The sequence below is a fragment of the Platichthys flesus genome, chromosome 17 (assembly GCF_949316205.1).
Source record: "Platichthys flesus chromosome 17, fPlaFle2.1, whole genome shotgun sequence".
NCBI classification, from domain to species: domain Eukaryota; kingdom Metazoa; phylum Chordata; class Actinopteri; order Pleuronectiformes; family Pleuronectidae; genus Platichthys; species Platichthys flesus.
Window position 1 is genome coordinate 21296344 of NC_084961.1, and position 20254 is coordinate 21316597.

Sequence of the window (20254 nt, forward strand, 5' to 3'; positions counted from 1 at the left end):
ATCCGGTCCACTTGTGTTTTGTGGATCTGGAGAAGGCGTATGACCGGGTCCCCCGGGAGAAACTGTGGGATGGGGTAAGGGGGTCTATCCTCAGGGCCATCCAATCTCTGTACTCCCAAAGCGAGAGCTGTGTTCGGGTCCTCGGCAGCCAGTCAGTTTCGTTCTCAGTGGGTGCTGGTCTCCGCCAGGGCTGCGCCTTGTCACCAATCCTGTTTGTGATATACATGGACAGGATATCGAGGCGTAGTCGTGGTGGGGAGGGGTTGCAGTTCGGTGGTCTGAGGATCTCGTCACTGCTTTTTGCGGATGATGTGGTCCTCATTGGATCATCGGCTTGTGACCTTCAGCACTCTCTGGATTGGCTGGCGGCCGAGTGTGAAGCGGCTGGGATGAGGATCAGCACCGCTAAATCTGAGGCCATGACTCTTAGCAGGAAACCGATGGATTGCTTACTCCGGGTAGGAAATGAGTCCTTAGCCCAAGTGAAGGAGTTCAAGTACCTCGGGGTCTTGTTCGCGAGTGAGGGTACTATGGAGCGTGAGATTGGCCGGAGAATCGGAGCAGCGGGGACGGTATTGCGTTCGCTTTACCGCACCGTTGTAACGAAAAGAGAGCTGAGCTGCAAGGCAAAGCTCTCGATCTACCGGTCGATCTTCGTTCCTATCCTCACCTATGGTCATGAGGGCTGGGTGATGACCGAAAGGACGAGATCGCGGGTACAAGCGGCCGAGATGAGTTTTCTCAGAAGGGTGGCTGGCGTCTCCCTTAGGGATAGGGTGAGAAGCTCAGTCATCCGTGAGGAACTCGGATTAGAGCCGCTGCTCCTTTACTTAGAAAGGAGTCAGCTGAGGTGGTTCGGGCATCTGGTAAGGATGCCCACTGGGCGCCTCCCTTGGGAGGTTTTCCAGGCACGTCCAGTGGGGAGGACACCTCGGAGAAGACCCAGGACTAGGTGGAGAGATTATATCTCAACACTGGCCTGGGAACGCCTCGGGATTCCCCCGTCAGAGCTGGTCAATGTGGCCCGGGAAAGGGAAGTCTGGGGCCCCCTGCTTGAGCTGCTCCCCCCGCGACCCGACCCCGGATAAGCGGATGACGATGAGAGATGAGAGGACTGCAACAACTAAATGTTTTAATTGATTATAAGAATAGTTGGCAAATCATTTAGTAGTCGGGTCTGTTATAATGCACTGTGCACACTGTGGCAGCGTCTCCTGAGATGGGGGTAGTAAACCAGCCAATCCTGTGCCTTGTTTTCCTCACGTGACACCATTTCCTCTCTGGAGTCAACGTTTGAAAAATGACGGAGACAAACACCGCTCACAATACAGTTGTCAAAAGAGTGGGAGTACTTTACATTTAAGCCTTCCAAAAAGACCGTTAACTACAAACTGTGTAAAGCTGCTATCATATGGAGCAGCAGCACAACATCTCTGGTATCTCTGTGGTATGAACCTGAAAAGGGAACATGTTTGAACCATTCTTCTCTCGGTTAACTGGTTGATTGTATACAACTTAAAGTTCATAAAACATTGATATTGTGTCATGTGACATTAGCTTTACACAGGTTTTTTTTGAGGTTTTAATGACATTTTTTCTCACATTGTTAAAGACAGTTGCTTCTCTGACTCAACAGAGAGAGAGGCTACAGTGGAGAGACCTGTAGGCTGAATGAAGAGCGGGAGCGCCGATAGTGAAACACAAGGCAGTGAACAAAGACATTAACGTAATTTTCTGATTGTTCAACAGCATTGGGATTAATACTTTTTGGGATTAATGTATGTTTGGTTTCTCTTTAAAGAGATCTACAATTCAGTTTAATTATTATACACTGCTCCAAAAAATTAAGGAAACACTTAAATCACATCAGATCTTAATGAAAGAACTATTCAATTTAAAAATCTTTACTGATGGACATTGTTTAATTTGTTGAACAAAATTGGAAACCATAATCATCAACCCATTGAGGGCTGGTTTCAAAACAACAGACCTTGATCATTGTATCAGTGAGCCCCTTGACAGTCTGTGGCAGTACTTGGTGGCATTGGACGCACATTAGATCATGGGAACGTGAGGGCCAGTCAATGGCATCAAAGCCTTGTCATCCACGAACTGCCTACACTCTCTTGCCACATGAGGCCGGGCATTGTCCTGCACCAGGGGGAACCCAGGGCCTACTGCAGCAACATAAGGTCTAACAATCGCTCTGCGGATTTCATCCTGGTACCGAAAAGCCAGACTCTTTTAAGCCTGTCGCATGTTCTCAGTGTGAACCTGCTCCCTTTCTGACAGTTTGGTCAGAAATTGACATGTACACCAGTAGTCTTTTGGACGTAAATTTGTAGGGCTCTCTCAGAAACTATCCTGCTGCTGGGTTGAATCCCTTCTACTGCCCTGTCCAGCTCTCCTTGTGTATCGGCCGGCCTCCTACATGTTCTTGGGACAGTGCTGGGAGACATAGCAAACCTTGCAACCACACTTGTGGATGTGGCATCCTGGAGGAGCTGGACTACCTGTGCAACCTGATTGGGCTATAGTGGCAAGGACACTAGCAGAATACAAAATTAGAGACGAATCAGTCAGGAAGGATAGGCGAGAGCACATGCAAAACCACTCCTTTAATCTTGCACCCGTTTTTACTTTCATTTGCACCAAAGCAGGTGAAATTGATTAACAATCACTTGTGCTCTCTAAATGGAAAGATTAGTATCCCTGAAGTTTAACTGACCCTAACCCTAACCCTTTACTGTAACGATAGTTAATTATATTATAATATTAAATTCCAGCTCAAGATATCTTTAATCCGGCTCAATATGAGATGCATTGAATTAAGTTGTCAGCAGCTTGTGAGAGTGGTGTTGTAGATAAAATGCTTGTACTTGTACTATAAATAAATTGAATTATATTGTAAATATCTGAAACTGGAATTATCCTCATAATTACATTTGCAGATATGTCTAATTCATTAAAAAAGTTTAGCAAATAACTGCAGGAGAGGGTAAAATGTACCATTTGTAATTTTATCGGATTAATAATAACAGTGTTAAAACTAGTGAGCCGGAAACTTATTGTCAGTTGCCAACTCCTTTCAACAGAAAACAGTCTTTGCTGAGCAAAATAGCTGTCCCAAAGCAGATATCTAAACTCTGTGCATGAGGTCTTTGTCTGAAATATCACATTTTACACATCACAATCATTTTCTATTTGAAGTGGTGCAGGGTAATGGTCCGTTTACATTAAGAAAAGCTGTAACATGGATATTCTGTGTGCCTATAGAAAGTGGGCTTCTTCAACCAGCAGTATGCTGATCAATTGAACATGGAGGAAGCACCTACAGAGTACCTGATGAGGAATTTCAACCTTCCTTATCAGGATAGCAGAAAGTGCCTGGGACGTTTTGGCCTGGAGAGCCATGCCCACACCATTCAGATCTCCAAACTCTCCGGTACCAGAATGTTCTGCCTTGTTTACTTTCAGATGTCGAGACAGACATTTTCTAACACTATCTGGATTTATCTCAACAGGTGGTCAGAAAGCTAGAGTAGTATTTGCTGAACTATCATGTCGTCAGCCTGATGTACTGATTTTGGTAAGAGCCACTGAGCCTTTTATCTATAGTGGACACAAAAAATGATATAGCTAACTGTCTTTTTCTCTCATAGGATGAACCCACCAACAATTTAGACATTGAGTCAATCGATGCCTTATTTGAGGCCATCAATGAGTACAAAGGAGGTAAGAGGAGTGTTTCTGTAATTATGCTAATTGTGCATTTTATACATAAGGTGTCAATCAGAGATAAAGTAATTTAAAATTCCTGAGTTTAAAAAAAAACACCTAACCCCAGAGCTTCGGTACTAAGGCCCAGATGTTTCTCATTTGGTTGGTCTTGAAAATTAATAGTTTGAAAAAGGGGAGCTTTCATTACCTGTGCAGCCATGTAATCTCTGCTGAAACTCAGTGATCATTAGGGTAATTTAACATTCAGGTGATTTGTTATGACCATTTATGGTTGAGGCGTAGAGGGCAGGTTATGAGGCAGATCCACGTATGCAAGCGTCTAGGTAAACTGATTTATAAAGGAAACTGCCTTGGGGGAAATATTGTGCATGTGTAAATCGTAAAGGACTCGTTTATAAAAAGTTTTATAAATGAGGCCCCAGGTTATATTGGTCTGTTCTATAGATCAGGCTCTAGGTTAGATGTCTGACTGACAATTGGTGATTCCTGGAAGGAAACACACTTTTGAACTAAGACTACATTCAAATAATCTGTGTCCACCACATCCTTAAAACAAATGGTAATGGTGGGTCTTCACTACTGAACTAACACAATGTTCTTTTGTGTCCAGCTGTGATCATTGTGAGTCACGACGCCCGGCTCATCACAGAGACCCATTGTCAAATGTGGGTGGTCGAGGACAGTACAATCAACCAGATCGATGGAGACTTTGATGATTACAAGCGGGAGGTGTTGGAGTCCCTTGGAGAAACCATGGTCAACAAGGTCAATGTATGATCGAACAGAGGACACGCCTCTGTCCTTCTACCTGGATCTTGTAAAAAAAACACCATTGACAGTAAACATTTATTTGTTGGGGTGTTTATAGGTATTCCCTTCTGAACTGTAACATCTTCCAACAGGCTAGAGTGTTCATCTAACATAAATTTTCTAAAATATATGGAGAAATGTCTTTGATCTACTAAAGTTAACAATAAAACAAACACAGTTTTCATTATGCGTTTAATTTTTTGTGGGATATGAAACAGGTTGGAAATGCACATGGTCTATAAGACTTCAACATAGCTAATTAAAGTGGTGTCCGTCACTTTAAATAAGCCTTGTATGCCTTCTTCACTTTAGCCACTTCTTTCCCATCAGGTATTATTTCACTGTACCATTTATACCAGGTGTCTCCAGAGTTTATGGACGGGTGAGGTGGTGTGGACCCCACAGCATCATGAGAACTGTAGAAGTCTTCTCCAGTAAATTTCACATATGGAATCTGAAAGCGTAGTAAGCCTAAGAAAGGACAGAACAGGTTGATTAATTACTGTTACCAAAAACAAAACACATTCTAAAGAAGCTGCTAACCACCTTTATATTAAGCAGCGTGACTACCAATGGGGCACTGAAGTGCCACATGAGCCAGGGCTCTGATGGGTATTTGTTTTTCTACTCTAAATGTCAAGAATGAAATCAGAAGCATCCTAAATGCTTTTGGGGTATAACCCAAACAAGTACGTTTTTATATCTTTTGAGGTAATATGTATATTTGGTGTTGAAAGGGATACTGATGGAGCTTATAGTCAGGGACTCTGATTTCAAAGGGTTAGGGTTAAGTCTTTTAACTGCGTTACCTACCAAGATCTTGTGCTGTGCTGATGGCCTCATTCAGCTTCTTCTGCTGTTTCATACACAAACCTGCAGACAGTAGAACTATCAGCACAAGCTGCATTGTTATATAAGTGGACAAGCTTCATGCAGCAATTATTTTCCTTAGTGATGACATACCAGTTTGAGTGGAATCATACACGATTCCAGAATGGGGACTAATGAACTGCTGCAATAATTTCACATTCTGCAAAAGAATGTAAATTTGTTAGCATGTATGCATAATTAATCTGATCAGTTAATTACAAGACAGCAAGTTATTATCTACAGCAGAAACTCCTACCCATCTGGTTTTTAATGCAAGGTTGTGTTAAAATTGTAGAATGCGTCATTTTTTAAGGAATGGCCTCTGCTACATCTGCTATTAGTAGTATGGGCCTTCTCAGCTGACATCCTCTGAACTCTACAGTTTTGTAAATTGGGTCCGCACCATGATATTAAAACTAGTCACCACAATTCGTGTTTTATTTTTTCATGTTATGTACTGCTATTTTATTGTAGAGTTGAACACAGCTCATTGATTTGAAACAGTCTGACAACACTAACATTTTTTTCTGCTTCACATGTTCTTAATAGTTAAATCGTCAGACAAAATACTAAGTAAACTTATCCTGTGAATGTTGAACTTGGTTTATAGTACAGAACCTATATCAAAGGGGGTCACAGGAGTCATTCCAATACCAGGTGTGAACGGAAGAACTTGTTTTTTTTAAAGTCAAATCCTTAATCAAGGTTTTAATTAAACTCCTGAACTGTCTTATTTTGCTTGCATTTATTGTGGTCCTTTCTAACCCTCATACCCCTTCTTTAGTGTGACACTCTAGTTTCTATTTTTAAACAATGAACCAAAATCAGAGGCACAAACATGACTAACCAAGATTGACTAACAAAAATCTGCACTACTCCTGAATTGTCTGGAATTGTGGGGCTTTTTTCAGTAATACAATGTAAGAATTAAGATGCTTTCAGACATGAAGTGAACTCCGGAGATTCTTTGCAGTTTCTCCAGAGGTGGTTTTATGTGTGAACGCAAATGTTACAGGGAGAGCCTCCTGAATTTCATTTAAATTTCAAGGACATTCTCCACCTGGCTACCTAGTATAAAGTCTGCTGTCAATGTGATAACAAAGGATCAGGTGAGTCCTGAACCATCCCTTAGTAAGTCTGCTTTAGGACTAGACTGCTGGGGGAATTCCCAACATACACTGAGCACTTCTCCCCTTCTTTCTGTCTCTCTGCCCCCACATTTATTTATTTTACTACATGTGACTAACTTAGTGTTTTTTCCCTCCCATAGTTTCTCTCTATCACTCTTTTTTATTATACAAATTATAACTGCTCGCAATAATAAAATGGTTACATCCATATTTATCACTCATTGTTTTCATTATAACAACATGCTATTCCTGGTCTCATCTTCTCTCCCCATCCCAACCGCTCAAGGCAGACCCACATTTAGTCTGCAGTTTTTTCTCTGTGCAGTAACCAAATTGCTTGCTCATTGTGGGAACTGTTGGGTTTCTCTAAAAACATAAAAGGTCTTAACCTTATATGTAAAGAGCCTTGAAATAATGTATATTTTGATTAGATGCAATACAAATAAAATTGAATGGAACTGTATTTTGCATGTGTGAAAATATACAGACTGTTGGTGACAAGAGACTGAAAAGTAATGCATGATAGGGGACTGGAGTGTAATATACCCATAAAGTTTACGTTTAGTGTGCTGTGAGACAATCAGAGACTGAGATGCTAACTGACCTGATGGTGAATAACAGTGTTTGGATCCCGACAAATTGGACAGGGGTTGCCACATATCTTGTCTCCTCTCTGTAGAAAAAGAGTTAATGTTATTGTAAATTACAGATGATATATCTATCTAATGTAAGGTATCTCTGGTGGATTCAAATAGAAACTTTACAATGCAGGTCTTGCGTGTCGTCTGTGGGGGAATGCCTCCTTTGTGGTTTCTCCTGTAGCCTTCCCACACTGGACTGGCTCCATACCTCTCAATGTACTCTGTCAGGGTAAATAGATAGATTGTAAGAACACACATACACACACATATATATATATATATATAAATAGTGTATTCCCTGTCATATCCATCACTCAATGTGCTTTAAATGATCTTGTATAACTCAAAGCAATTTACAGCAACGTTTTGCCGTTCACACACATCCATTATGTGCATAGATTTGAAGGGGCAATGTTGGGGTTTAGAATCTTGGCGATCAACCACTGACATTCTGGTTAGTTGGCGACCACAGCAGCCCGTTAAAACGTTAGAGGGTTTAAGATCAAACTTAATGTTACTTTAGCACCTTCACTCTCCAGATAATCCCAGGGTCTGTCATTGTAGCGGGATAGAGCCTCAGCAGCCTGGGTAGAGTCCTCATTCTGGGGTAATGCCGCTTTGCAGAAAAAATTACTATGAGGAAAGTATGGCGAGGGGCCCAGTCTTCGCGAGAGCCTCTGTAGAATAAACAGAATGCAAAATAATCACTTCAACATCCCTCATACAGTCTCAGAACTTTATCTGCCACAATCACGCTTAATACCCATGTATATATTTATGAGTTGCGGTCGGATATAATTTGACTGTTTTGCAGGCCCCGTCACTATTGTGACTATTGATTTTTACTGCGACATGCCAATGAGAATGTAGCACAATAACAGCGCCTTACCAACTCATGAGACTCTCCAATAATACCCATGTATTTTATCGAGGGCGTAGTCGCGCCGATAACGTATCAAATTTAGATAACAAACAAAGTAATAACCATTCTGGCACTCTTGGTTAAATCGCTCCAGCCTACAAAACACATGGACCGTCCCGGCTCTCTTGTGGTTTCAATATATTCAGCAGTTCTAGCTAAGGGGTAACAATTAAACTAAACGGGAGGTGGGAAACAGCACAATTAAATGTCATACCTGAATCTGTCGTAGTGGATGAAAAATCGTAGGCGACAGACTGCACAAATCCTTCGCGATGCGTTGGATGGCGGTAGCCATTTTGCTTTCGTGAGGTTGTAGTGTGAAGGTAATAGGGCAGGCGAAGCTGTAGCTAAGTCCTTCGTCACATTACATATCAAAGTTTAATCAGCAGCAATCTTCATATTCCGTGTAATCTGAAACATAACGGAATATAAAATTAAAACTACACGAGTTCGTTTTCATATGAATACAACATGATTGTACATGATTATGCAATACAACATTATCTCGGACTGGAGCATGTGGTCACCCCATAGCAGACACCATGCGCCATTTTGAGGAACTTTAAATAAAAATCTAAATTCAGACGTAAAAAACGACAACAATACACGTATATCACTTAAATATACGTTAGTATACATTAGTATCTCGCCGTAAATAACACAAGTTTGGCATGTTAAATGCGATTCCATTCGTAGTGATAGTTTTCAAAATACGTAATACGCCATTTTGCACTTTGAATATGCACCGAAGGTCAGCTTTCCTCCATTTTGTTTGTTACAACACAGAAAAAACGCTGTTCGTGACGTCAAACTCGTCGCATAGTATAAAAACACAGTCCCACCCCTAGAGCTCATTCCTGGATTTTGTCAGAGGTAAGTCCGGTTGGAAATACGTCGAGGCTTGTTTTCACCATGTTAAATGCGAAATACATAATTAATGTATTCAGAAACCAAAAAAAGACTTTTATACAGACAAAAGTCTTAGGAATGTCTATGAATCGACATTAAATGTATGCTTTTTTATGTGATTCCAGGTATGAATACGGTTTGCCGAAGACTGAACCATCGGGGACTTTCAACAACTCAAATTCACATTTTTTCTTCAAGTAATGGACATTTGATTACTATTTTTGCCTCCAGTGTGTTCCTGAAGGAAAGGCTAGCTTTTACCTACCACAGCCCCACCCATACGAAGTCTTTAAGTTTATATTAAAACCATGAAGGTTGACGACATAAAAGTAATTAAATAAGTTGTATAAATGCCAGAAAAGCACGTTATCATATTCCCGAGACGCTTGGATCTATGAAATATATATAGTAAGTTGATTTTGCAGTTAAGTTGACTCGAACTTCATCAAATGCGAAAAGAGAATCGTATATACTATACTTGCTATTGGTAGCTTGCTAGCAGGGACCGTGAGTTAACTTGGTTCTTGGCAAACATTTAGAAAAAATATTTATTGTAGTATGAGCTCACACGTGAAAGTGAACGGAGGCACAAAGCTCCGTTTCTTTGTGTGTGAGACGAAATGGGCTAATTTAATAAGTAGAGATAAAAAATATTCGTTGAACTATAAGCAATCTAATCATAAAGATTGCCGTAGGCATAGAGAAAACAATTCCAGAGCATGTAGTCGGACTGTTCGCCTGCTAGTTTTGCAAGGGCTGTTCCACGGAATTATTCACCGCAATCTGCACATAAAGATTGCATTAGTTTGAGGATTGAGGACGTCTTTCCTGAAACTATTTTGAGGCGTTGACAATTTTAGCACAGTGATTTTCCGGAAATCCGCATCATGTGCACGGCAATCTGTGGATAAAGATTGCAGGACGACTAGATTCTCCGAAGCAAAAACAGTCGGGATTCTGCAAATGTGATGGACTAGTCGCGGTTTGCTTTTCGTCCTCGGATAGCTCTGGGGATTAGCATTGTTTTCGGAGTAACATTTGGGTTTCTGGTTTGTACGTAATTAATGTGCTGAACATGTGCAGACGGATGTTCAGTTTACGCATATGATTAAACATGCAAGTGGTGCTGGGTCGCCCTGTTTTTATCAACTAACACGGCCGTTGCTCAGATGGCCATTGTTGTTTTGAATGCTCGCTGTGCCGTCGTCGAACTGGTTAACGGGGAGGGCCCTGATTAGCAGGCAGAACCCACCTCCCTCCCCCTTTGTTGGACAGTTTAAGCCACAGCAGCAGGCCTGAACTCGGCTATGACAAATTTCAGACCTTTTGTAGGCTGCTTGCTTTGCACTTATTAAATTGAAGGAGTGTTAAACTGTAACTCGATTGGATCTGTGTGTTCCTGGTTACACACATTTCTTTCTCTCCTTAAACACAAACACAGACGCACACAAACAAACATATACATATATATATATATGTATATATATATATTTATGTAGGTAGGTCAGGTAGGTAATTTGTTTTAAGTGAGGTGTGGTCATCGAGTTCTGTCGAATTGTTATGCCATGATTCATTAGTAATATGTAACTAGACTCGTTTGACTGCACAAGTTATCTTCTTCCCCACTAAACCAGGGTCATGTGTGACTATTGACATTTACAGGAGTGTTGGTTATTTGCAGTGTTGAGTAGGTCTGAGAATATATAAAACTTCTACTACTGCAGTTACCCGGGTAAGACTTGACTGATTCCTCATATTGTTACATTTCCAGTGGATTTATTTCCACCAGAATTGCAGATTCTGTACACGAATTGATGAACTGATTCAAAAAGGATTTCATTAATTATTAAGCCAAGAAATGATACAATGAACATTTTGAAGGTTATTCATAAAACCTTTTGTCATGATCATTTAAAAATCCATAAATGTAAAGGCATTCATAGAGCGCAGAATACGTAGTTCTTTTTGGATCATGTTAGACATGTCAAAGATACAATGATTTTAAACCATTTTATAAAATCATGAAAAATCCAGTGTCAATAAGTCATAAGTTTGTTTTACAGTCAGATAACTATGTCGCAGATCACACAATTGTTGTGATGCTGCAAAAAGTCGAAATAACTTCTAATGCTCTCATGTAGAGTCAGTGTGGCACTGAACTAGCCTCTAGGTGGCATTAAGTGACCTGATCTGGAGCTTGTGGCTATCCTACATGACAGCGATACCACTACTACTGTGTCCTCAGTTTAGAGAGGCCTTCAGTCCGATGATTGCATTTGAAAGGACACTGATAAGTATTTGACTAACTAACCTCAGTTGTAAGCATTTCATACTGTTGCCAAGTGTATAACCTGAATTTGTACTTGGCAATTATGGTGATAGATGTGTGCTATTAAAAGTAATGATTAGTAACTTGCAAAATATCTTTTTTGGCTTCTTTTTCCTATAAAACTTTGACCTTTCCCCTTGTTTTTTTTAAGCGTAAAATAAATGGAATTGTTCATTAATAGCAATATGGACTACTAGTTGGAAAATGGCTACAAAGAAAGATTAGGAAAATAGCAAAAATTTAAAATGTAACATAGTGTGCACCATTTGTAAATGTGCAGTTTCATTTTCTGCATTGCTGCTGTCTCTTAGATATAGCCGGAAGTGGAACGAACTGTACTTCACCCAAGTCGAACATAACAGATTTTTCCCCGTTTATCTGCTCCTGCAAGTAAACACCCCTCCCCCACCCCATATTCCTGTTCAACCGGTGTCAAGTTGGCCTGATAAAACGGTCCACAACAATGAGAATTATGAGGCAGCACACAGAAGCAACAATGCACTGAGGATGTTTTTCTACCAGAGCAAAAAGAAAAGTGTGGCTGGAAGTAAACCAGATTGTCTGAAGTTTTAATAATCTGTTTGAACATGTAAATGGTCTGTATTTATATAGTGCTTGTCAAGTCTTGATGGCTACTCATCAAGACTAGTGGTCACTTATTAGTTACACTAATGTCACTGAAAAAGCATTGCTGACAAGAAGACAAAAATTGCATTTTCATTCATTTGTAAATATGATGCTCAAAACCAATGTTAATCTGATGAGACCATTTCTGCCTCTTGGTGTAAATTTTTCTGATCTAGTTGTTTGAATTTTGCAGAGGACTTTGATACAAACAGACTGGTGCAGTTTTTCACAGACTCACTAATGTGATATGATTCAAAATTAAATATGGATGGTGCTTGGTGGTTAGGTGATACAGACTGTGATTATCCTTGTTTTTTGGCTTTATGCACATTATTTGTGTGTTTGATGTGAACCTGCTTTTGAGCCTTAATGGATTTTTTGGCATTAGAACCGAGGTTGATTTTTGTATAAATTCTAGTTTGCAAGAAAGTAGCCTGCAATAAATAGCAGTTTGATTTCTATTAACAAAGACAAAATACTGATGTAAACACCAACAAATTCTTCTTTCTCCTTGGCATGTGTATTAACTCTTGAGGTATATGTTTCAGATATGGCAGATGGACCAATGGACCCTAGAGAGATTTTGAAGGGTGTGGAGGCTCTGCTGGGGAAGGATGGAGAACTACGCAGCCTGGAGGGTGTCCCAAAGGTGTTTAGGTGAGGAAATTAAACTAAACATGACATTTGTGTACCCTAATTGTTAAACCTTTTATTTAACATTTCACTCATGGCTCATATCTTTCAATACAGCCTCATGAAAGCTTCTACCAAGATGGTCAGCAGATGTATGTACCTGAACATTCTGCTGCAGACGAAATCTCACGATGTTCTTAACCGGTAGGCTTTAATTCAAGTTTGTATACTGTATTTTGCCAGTTAAACTTGCACAAAAAATAACCCAATTTGTATTAACTTAAGATCTTCTAATGGGCTGTTTCATGACGGTTGGTGAAATAATTTTTCAATCAATCCAATTCATCAAATTTTATTTGTATAACCCATATTCACAAATCACAATTCGTCTCATAGGGCTTTAACATGGTGTGACATCCTCTGTCCTTAACCCTCAGCAAGAGTAAGGAAAAACTACAAAAAAAAACTTTTAACAGGGTAAAAATACGTAGAAATCTCAGAGAAAGCCACATGTGAGGGATCCCTCTCCCAGGATGGACAGAAGATTTTGTCTCTTCTTTTCTTTCTTTTTTTAAAGAACCCTGTGCTTTTTTGCTTGCAATTCTAAAAGAAGTGGAGTTTAAATCCTAAATAGTAATATTACATTTTTAATAATAAACTAATAAAGATGGGCTGGGTCCGTTTGACATTTATATATCCTGTCATTAACAAGTTACAGTTGTGAAATCAGGGTTTCATGTGATACTTGTTAGTTGTATTCAATACACATCTCACCAATTCAGTGAAAATTATTTGAAGATATTTTATTCATTCATCAATATATTCATCATTAGTTATGTTTAGCTTGTATACAATTTAAATGAAATAACAGGATGATGTAACCTATCTTTATTGGAATAACAAACTGCTGAAATCATACGTTTTTCTCATAAATATGATAGTACAACTGTTGTATTATTTTGTCTCAATGTATGTATAGTCATAGTCATAAAAAATAGTCATAGTCCCTTGTAAAGTACACTATTTACCTTACTGTATTTTGAAATGCTCTAGTCATTCTAAACTCTAATGTGTCTTTCTAATTATCGTGAACCTCTGTGCTTCGGTATAATTACTTTAGCACTGACAAAAGTCTTCACTCCAGGCCTCCCTCATTATATATTGGTTGTTTCCCCTTTATCAAGTTTTATCAGAGTCGGTGGCTACAGGCTGCTCAACTCCTGGCTCACCTACTCCAAAACTACCAACAATAGCCCTCTGTTGCAGCTCATTCTTCTCATACTGCAGAAGCTGCCTCTTAAAGTGGACCACCTCAAACAGGTAAGCAGTTTATCAACCAAACAACAGTTATGCAACATTATACAGGCAACTTTAGCAATTCTATCTGCTTTCATATTATCCTAGAACAACACAGCCAAGCTGGTGAAGCAGCTGACCAAGAGCGCAGACACTGATGGTCGGTTGGCTTTACATCAAGAATTCAAATTCAATGGGCAGCCGCTGTATATCCCACTAATATTATCGTCTCTTATTTATTTATTAGACCTCAGGAAGTTGGCATCAGTGCTCGTAGATGGCTGGATGGCAACAATACGGTCCCAGAGTGTCTCAAGCAGTGGCAACTCACCTGCAGGTACAAGCTCGTTGTTTTACTTTAACCAATTCTCTGTTTTACTGTGGCTTTCGTTGCAGCAGTTTGTAACACAATATATATTAATTTGCTAGATAAGAAAAAGAAGAAAGAGGAGAGTAAGATGCCCATCCGTGATTTGAAAGAAAAGAGTGGAGATGAAGATAAGAAGAAGGAGAAACCTAAAGCCTATGCACCCAGCCACACAAAGATTCGCTCCATAGGTAAACCTTAAGTGATGGACAGACTGTTGTTGGAGTGATGTTTTTCGATCCGTATGTCAAGTTCTGTATGACATAACTATGTTTTGTGTTGGGTAGGATTGGAGATGGACATGACGAACCCAGCCCCTGCTAAGAAGGCACCCGCTGCCCCGCAGTTGGGTGACAAGTACAACATTAAGCCACCAGTTCTAAAGAGGCCTAGGTACTGTAACTTTCCCATCAGCACATATATCCTCAGACTTTGACCTCCTTCCCCCCGACATATGATCACATTGCAATCGTTTGTGTACTAGTTAGGTTAACTTCACATGTTCTCACCCTTCGAACAAAACTATAACTTCCATGTGGTATAGTCATGCAGTTTGCTCATTGCTGCCGTCAAGTGGCTGATGATAGCAACATTAAATGTTATCCTCATTTTCACGCTACAGCTCTGGCCCATCAGATGCTCCACCTCAGGAGAAAAAATACAAACCTCTTAATACCCCAACCAACTCTGCCAAAGAAATAAAAGTCAAAATCATTCCAGCACAGCGTGAGTTCAAACATACATCATATTTCAAAGAAATGGAAGTGCTGTGGGTGCTGTAGTACTCACTTCTGTCTTTTATCCTTACTTCAGCGATGGAGGCAACTGGGTTTTTAGATGCTCTGAACTCTGCCCCAGTGCCAGGGATTAAGATAAAGAAGAAAAAACAAAGTAACTGTACCACAACAAATACCAAGGCTGTCTCCCCTACATCCAACAAGGTAATGACTGATTTATTTTGACCTAGTATCAGTATGTATTATTGTCCAAAAGGTCCTCATTTGGATTTTAATCATCAATGAGTTTCTCCCATATCCTCATAATCAATCAAATAGTGTTAAACAATAAAACATTCTGTGCTGATACTAATGATGTTAATAACTGTTGTATATAATTAAGAAATTGGCTGAATCAGCGCATTGGCCTTGGCTCAATATCCAAGAATTTTTGTGAATAAGCAAGCCTTAGTTTGCAGTATATTTGTCTTTCTACTTATCAAATGCTTACTCGTATTGTTTGTTTATTCTCAGGCAAGTCCATTTGAAGGCAAAACTTCTACATACTCTTCATCTACTGCAAAACCATCATCGCCAGAAACTGCAGCCTCAACCACTCCCACTGATGAAAATCAGGAGCCGGAGCAGCCTGGGACCCCTATTCCCTCTGAAGATCTTGAGGCCTCTGACAACAGTAAGATCTACTTCTTGATGATGTTACAGTACATTTCTTTATGTATGTGCTTCTCTAGTTTGAAATTTAGTATCTCGGTCTCTTAACACATTTTCATTCTCTTAACATATTACATTCTTTTGTTATTTGTAGGTGAGAAGCCTAATGCTCTCTCAGAACCACGTGGAGAAGAAGAAAGCATGACCAAAAAGGGAAAGAAGAAGAAGACAGTTCACTGGGCTGATGAGGAGCAGCTTAAACATTACTTCTACTTTGATCTTGATGAAACAGAGAGAGGTATGGCATGTGTTTCTAAATATCAAATGTGTCTAAAATGTATAAAATGATGAGTGTTCTAAAAATGTAAGTCGCTTTGGATAAAAGCGTCAGCTAAATGACATGTAATGTAATGTAATGTAATGTGTTTATTTTTACCTCACACCCGATGGTCTGTAGAAAATATGAATTATTAATTGTATTTAAATTATCTCACAGTCAACGTCAACAAGATCAAAGACTTTGGTGAGGCTGCCAAACGAGAGCTTATGATGGACAGGCAGACGTTTGAGATGGCGCGTCGGAGCTCCCATGACACTATGGAAGAGAGGGTTCCCTGGACACCCCCGAGGCCCTTGACACTAGTTGGTAGTCTGGTCATCCCTGGGGCTAACAGCACAGAGAAACTTACCCAGAAAGATCGCGAGATGGGCATTCTGCAGGAGATCTTCCTCAGCAAAGAGAGGTATAATTCTTGGGGGAAAAACTGGTGTATATCTGGAAGTGTGACAGCTTCTTAGAATTTCACCCTAACTGAGGGCCTGTACTGAATGTTAAGGATTTTCTATTCTTACATATCACTAGTGTGCCCGACAATCCACATGAACCAGACCCAGAGCCATATGAACCTAAGCCTCCCCGTCTCATTCCACTGGACGAGGTGAACACGCACTCACTGTCTGTCTATCTCTTATATATTCCTATATTCTCTCATATTGTTTATGTGTGTGTAATACCTTTCCTTGCCGGCTAAGCTATCAGTCCTTTCTTCCAGCAGGACTCTTCCATGCTTGACGACAGTTTTGTTGAGCCCATGGAATCCACTTCACAGCAGGGCTCGGCTGTGGCTCAGAATGAGAGTTCCAAGTTGCCGCCTGTACTGGCCAACCTCATGGTCAACCTAAGCAACACCTCTCGCAGCCCGCAAACTACAAACACAGTCAACAACCCCGTTGCTCCCTCTGTCAATGTACAGGAGCTGCTTTCATCCATCATGGTAAATAAATTGTATAATATAGTTATGTTGGGGTTGATACCAATACATGAAAACTGGTGGAACTGATAGATTATACAGAAACCGATTATCAAAGACAAAGCTACTACTACTAATAACAGTTTCTTCTCACCACCATTTAACTTATGTAACTTATACTGTAATTACATCCTGGATACATTAAGAAATTGTTTTAATATAATTCATTTATCAGACAGCTCCATTACTCCGTAATGATCAAAAAGTATCATCAGACTTTGCTGTGTTCACTGTGTCTATTATAAAGTACAATGTTTGACCCCTAACAAGGTTGCTCACTGGTCATGTAGCTACAGTAAGCCCAACACCTTGATCTGGGCTTTTCAATTTCAATAGTAAATAGGAAGGTCACGGGGGCTTTGAGGATAACACAACAAATGGCTACTAATAACTTTTATGTTAGTTGATATATCATTGAATATACTAGTGATACATTTTTATTTATTTAGTTTTTTGCTGGGGCCATACTTTTTCTCCTTTACTTCTTTAAGATCAAATCTTTTTCCTTGAAATTGCAATATTTTAATGTTTTATATCTCAGCAGTTGGTGGTTGTTTGTAGTTATGTGTAGCTTATACCATCTTTCTTTCATTAGGGTGCTTCTGGTAACCAGTCTACTGAAGACTTGATCAAGCAACCTGACTTCTCAGACAAGATTAAACAATTACTTGGCTCCCTGCAGAACCAGAACCAGGGCGGACCTCCACCAGGTAAACTCAACATCTTATTTTCTTGTAGAACTACTTGTGTCCTGCTGAAGTCCACATGTTTTTTCTTGTGTTACTCATTTTAAGCCAGTTTTTCCTCTATTTCTAGTCAACCAGGGTTTACTGGGCCACGGTCCAGGCATGAACAATATGAACAACATGAACATGCACATGCAGATGCCCATGAATGGTGGCTACCCACCAAACAACCCACCCGGTGTTCCCCGCTTCAACCATCCCCCACCCCCTCACAACCACGGACCACCTTTTAATGCCAGTGTAGGCCCTCGCATGATGGGGCCACCACCAGGCCAGGGCCGAGGAGACAATGGCAATTACTGGGGAGACGACTCAATGAGAGGAGGGCCCCACAGAGGGGGTCACTTCCACCGAGGAGGAAGGGGGAGAGGAGGAGACCCAGGATTCAGGGGACGAGGACGAGGAGGGCCCAGAGGAGGACACAATAACATGAACGGTACATTAAACGTTAAGTTTCGGAGTTACCCACAGTATTCGAAATATCAAAGTACAACGACAGTCGTGTCATAGTCTCCACTCTGCTCAAACTTTCTCTTTTTAACACATACCCAGTTATATTACATTACATGTCATTTAGCTGACGCTTTTGTCCAAAGCGACTTACATTTTAAGTACACTCAACATTTATGAGGGGCCATTTAGGGGTTCAGTATCTTGCCAGGGACACTTAGGCATGCAGATGGAAAAGAGTGGGATTCGAACCAGCAACCTTCTTGTTGCAGAGCACTCGCTCTATCCCCTAGGCCACGCTCTCTATATTTCTTGTAGTAGAGCATTGTGTAAATGATTATTGCAGTTCAGTAGAAAGCTCCATAACAAGTGTAAAGTAAACACTGAGATGTGCAGTAAAATGTCTTAAACAGTAAAAATGTGTGATTTTCATTTTTATTCAATTAATTACAGTTTACTACTACTTAAATTAATCTTTCTAAATAAAGACCCCTCTCTACAGTTAAGAACAAATTAGTATTTTTCCACTATTTACAGAATATAAAGATCTTAATTTCTGTGTCATGTGGTGTTAATTCTACTATATCTTCTCATATCAGACATGTCCAAGAGGCCTGTGTGTCGTCACTTCATGATGAAGGGAAGCTGCAGGTATGAGAGCAACTGTGCTTTCTACCACCCTGGCGTAAACGGACCACCGCTGCCTCCAAACCACCCTGCTAACAACCAGCATCCACAGCATGGGCACTAGGTGACACTGCTGCCATGGGATAAACTCTCTGTCAACTGTGAACCTTTAGAAGAGCCATCCTTTGATAAAACCCCTGCCGGATGTGGGCGCCACAGTTTACTAGACAAGAGAGAAAAGGATGCAGTGTCCCACAGTCTGTAGGATCTGAAGTCATTCTGCTGGTGACTGACCTGAAGCAGTAAGCTCTGCCTCATCTAAGAACAAGAACAACATGAACAAGAGGAACTGAGGCTGATTAATCACTAATGGGGCTGTTTTTTAACGTGATAACTTTTAACTGAGACTAAAAAAAGCCTCCAAACTTGACCGCTGTCTGAGTTGCTGCAGCTAGCTGTGTGCTGTAACTTTCCACACCATGAACATGGTTGACCAAGGGGAACTCCTACTCTGCAGAACGCTTTCCACACGACTGAATTTCCAGGCTTGAATACCTTTTCATTGTTGCCCTTGTACTGTGCATGTGTGATGTTGCTTTCTTATTACTTTTTGTTGGTCCAAGTTCTGTTGTGTTCCATTTTCATGATTCTTAAATGTGTGACAAAAAAAATTAAGCACTTTATGAGGATAAAGGCCAACATAATTTAGTAACCGCTATGATTTATTAAAACAAGGACTGAAAAAGAGCTACATGCAATTTCACCTGCTTTACTTCACTAAGTCTTTAGAAATTAACTCTGCTGAGCTGATAGGGAGGGTCTTGTGTTTTTTCCTTTTCTTACAGCAGCTTGTATATAATGTGCACTCTGGCTCAGCAGCTTGATGTGTTGTGTAGTGCGACAGTCATGGTCAAACATGCTGTGACCTGTCATAAAAGCAGTTTATCCCTGGTTGGGAAAGCTGCTGGCTGTGTCTTCTGTACTCCCATCTGAACTTAGAAGGGGTTAACATGTCAGTGTTAGTCAGATGATGGTAAAATGCTTTGTAGTTCATCTATTTTAAATGTTTTCAGTGAAAACAATGACCTTAAAGTCTCTTGTGGGATAGTAAGAATAGCATGTTTTTGTTGCTCTCTCCACCCTCCATGTTTTTTAAATCATATATTCAGTTGAAATCTTTTGTACACAGTGTATTGAATAAATGCCCAAATATAACTGTGCTGTGTTCAGTGTTTTCAATCATTCTCCCTCTTCATACTGGCCACAAAGTGATCCAATCTAAGTTCAACTCAGTTGTCAACAATGGAAGCCAAAGGTTTAGATTCAACTTCATGGCTATTTTGCATCCAGGAGGAAGTCAGCCAAGGCCATATGGGCCCCGGCCTGTGACTATAAATCCAGATACTAACAGGACTGAAAGGGAGCATGGTCAGGACATTGGGTGAATGGGTGTCAACT

The 20254-nt window shown here is 40.3% G+C and overlaps 3 protein-coding genes across 6 annotated transcripts in view; 2 read left to right on the plus strand and 1 right to left on the minus strand.

Moving 5' to 3' along the window:
- The window catches only part of abcf1 (ATP-binding cassette, sub-family F (GCN20), member 1), a 49667-nt gene extending 44932 nt beyond the window's left edge, over positions 1–4735 (plus strand). Inside the window, exons 22-25 of one of the 2 annotated variants that reach the window (XM_062409461.1) lie at positions 3277–3445; positions 3525–3589; positions 3663–3735; positions 4352–4735. In XM_062409461.1, the coding sequence (XP_062265445.1) occupies positions 3277–3445; positions 3525–3589; positions 3663–3735; positions 4352–4518 (474 nt within the window). In that variant the 3' untranslated portion in view covers positions 4519–4735. The other variant, XM_062409462.1, reaches the window with a different exon arrangement.
- On the minus strand, positions 4730–8736 carry mrps18b (mitochondrial ribosomal protein S18B). The gene is made up of 7 exons (XM_062409466.1): positions 8329–8736; positions 7719–7869; positions 7316–7413; positions 7156–7224; positions 5515–5581; positions 5365–5424; positions 4730–5022 (listed from the first exon to the last, which is right to left on the minus strand). Exons 1-7 carry the CDS (start codon positions 8407–8409, stop codon positions 4826–4828), a joined length of 723 nt encoding a protein of 240 aa, XP_062265450.1. The 5' UTR covers positions 8410–8736; the 3' UTR covers positions 4730–4825.
- A 254-nt stretch (positions 8737–8990) lies between these two features.
- On the plus strand, positions 8991–20011 carry ppp1r10 (protein phosphatase 1, regulatory subunit 10). 3 transcript variants are annotated; one of them, XM_062409460.1, is made up of 18 exons: positions 8991–9431; positions 12528–12636; positions 12730–12816; positions 13797–13932; positions 14017–14068; positions 14156–14245; positions 14338–14466; positions 14563–14668; positions 14898–15001; positions 15089–15216; positions 15526–15685; positions 15818–15961; positions 16160–16406; positions 16526–16601; positions 16716–16937; positions 17569–17683; positions 17790–18155; positions 18769–20011. In XM_062409460.1, exons 2-18 carry the CDS (start codon positions 12530–12532, stop codon positions 18918–18920), a joined length of 2421 nt encoding a protein of 806 aa, XP_062265444.1. In that variant the 5' UTR covers positions 8991–9431; positions 12528–12529; the 3' UTR covers positions 18921–20011. The 3 variants fall into 3 exon arrangements, with proteins under 3 accessions (XP_062265444.1, XP_062265442.1, XP_062265443.1); XM_062409458.1 differs by having other exon boundaries at positions 8991–9220; XM_062409459.1 differs by having other exon boundaries at positions 8992–9220; positions 16719–16937.
- Positions 20012–20254: the final 243 nt, after the last annotated feature.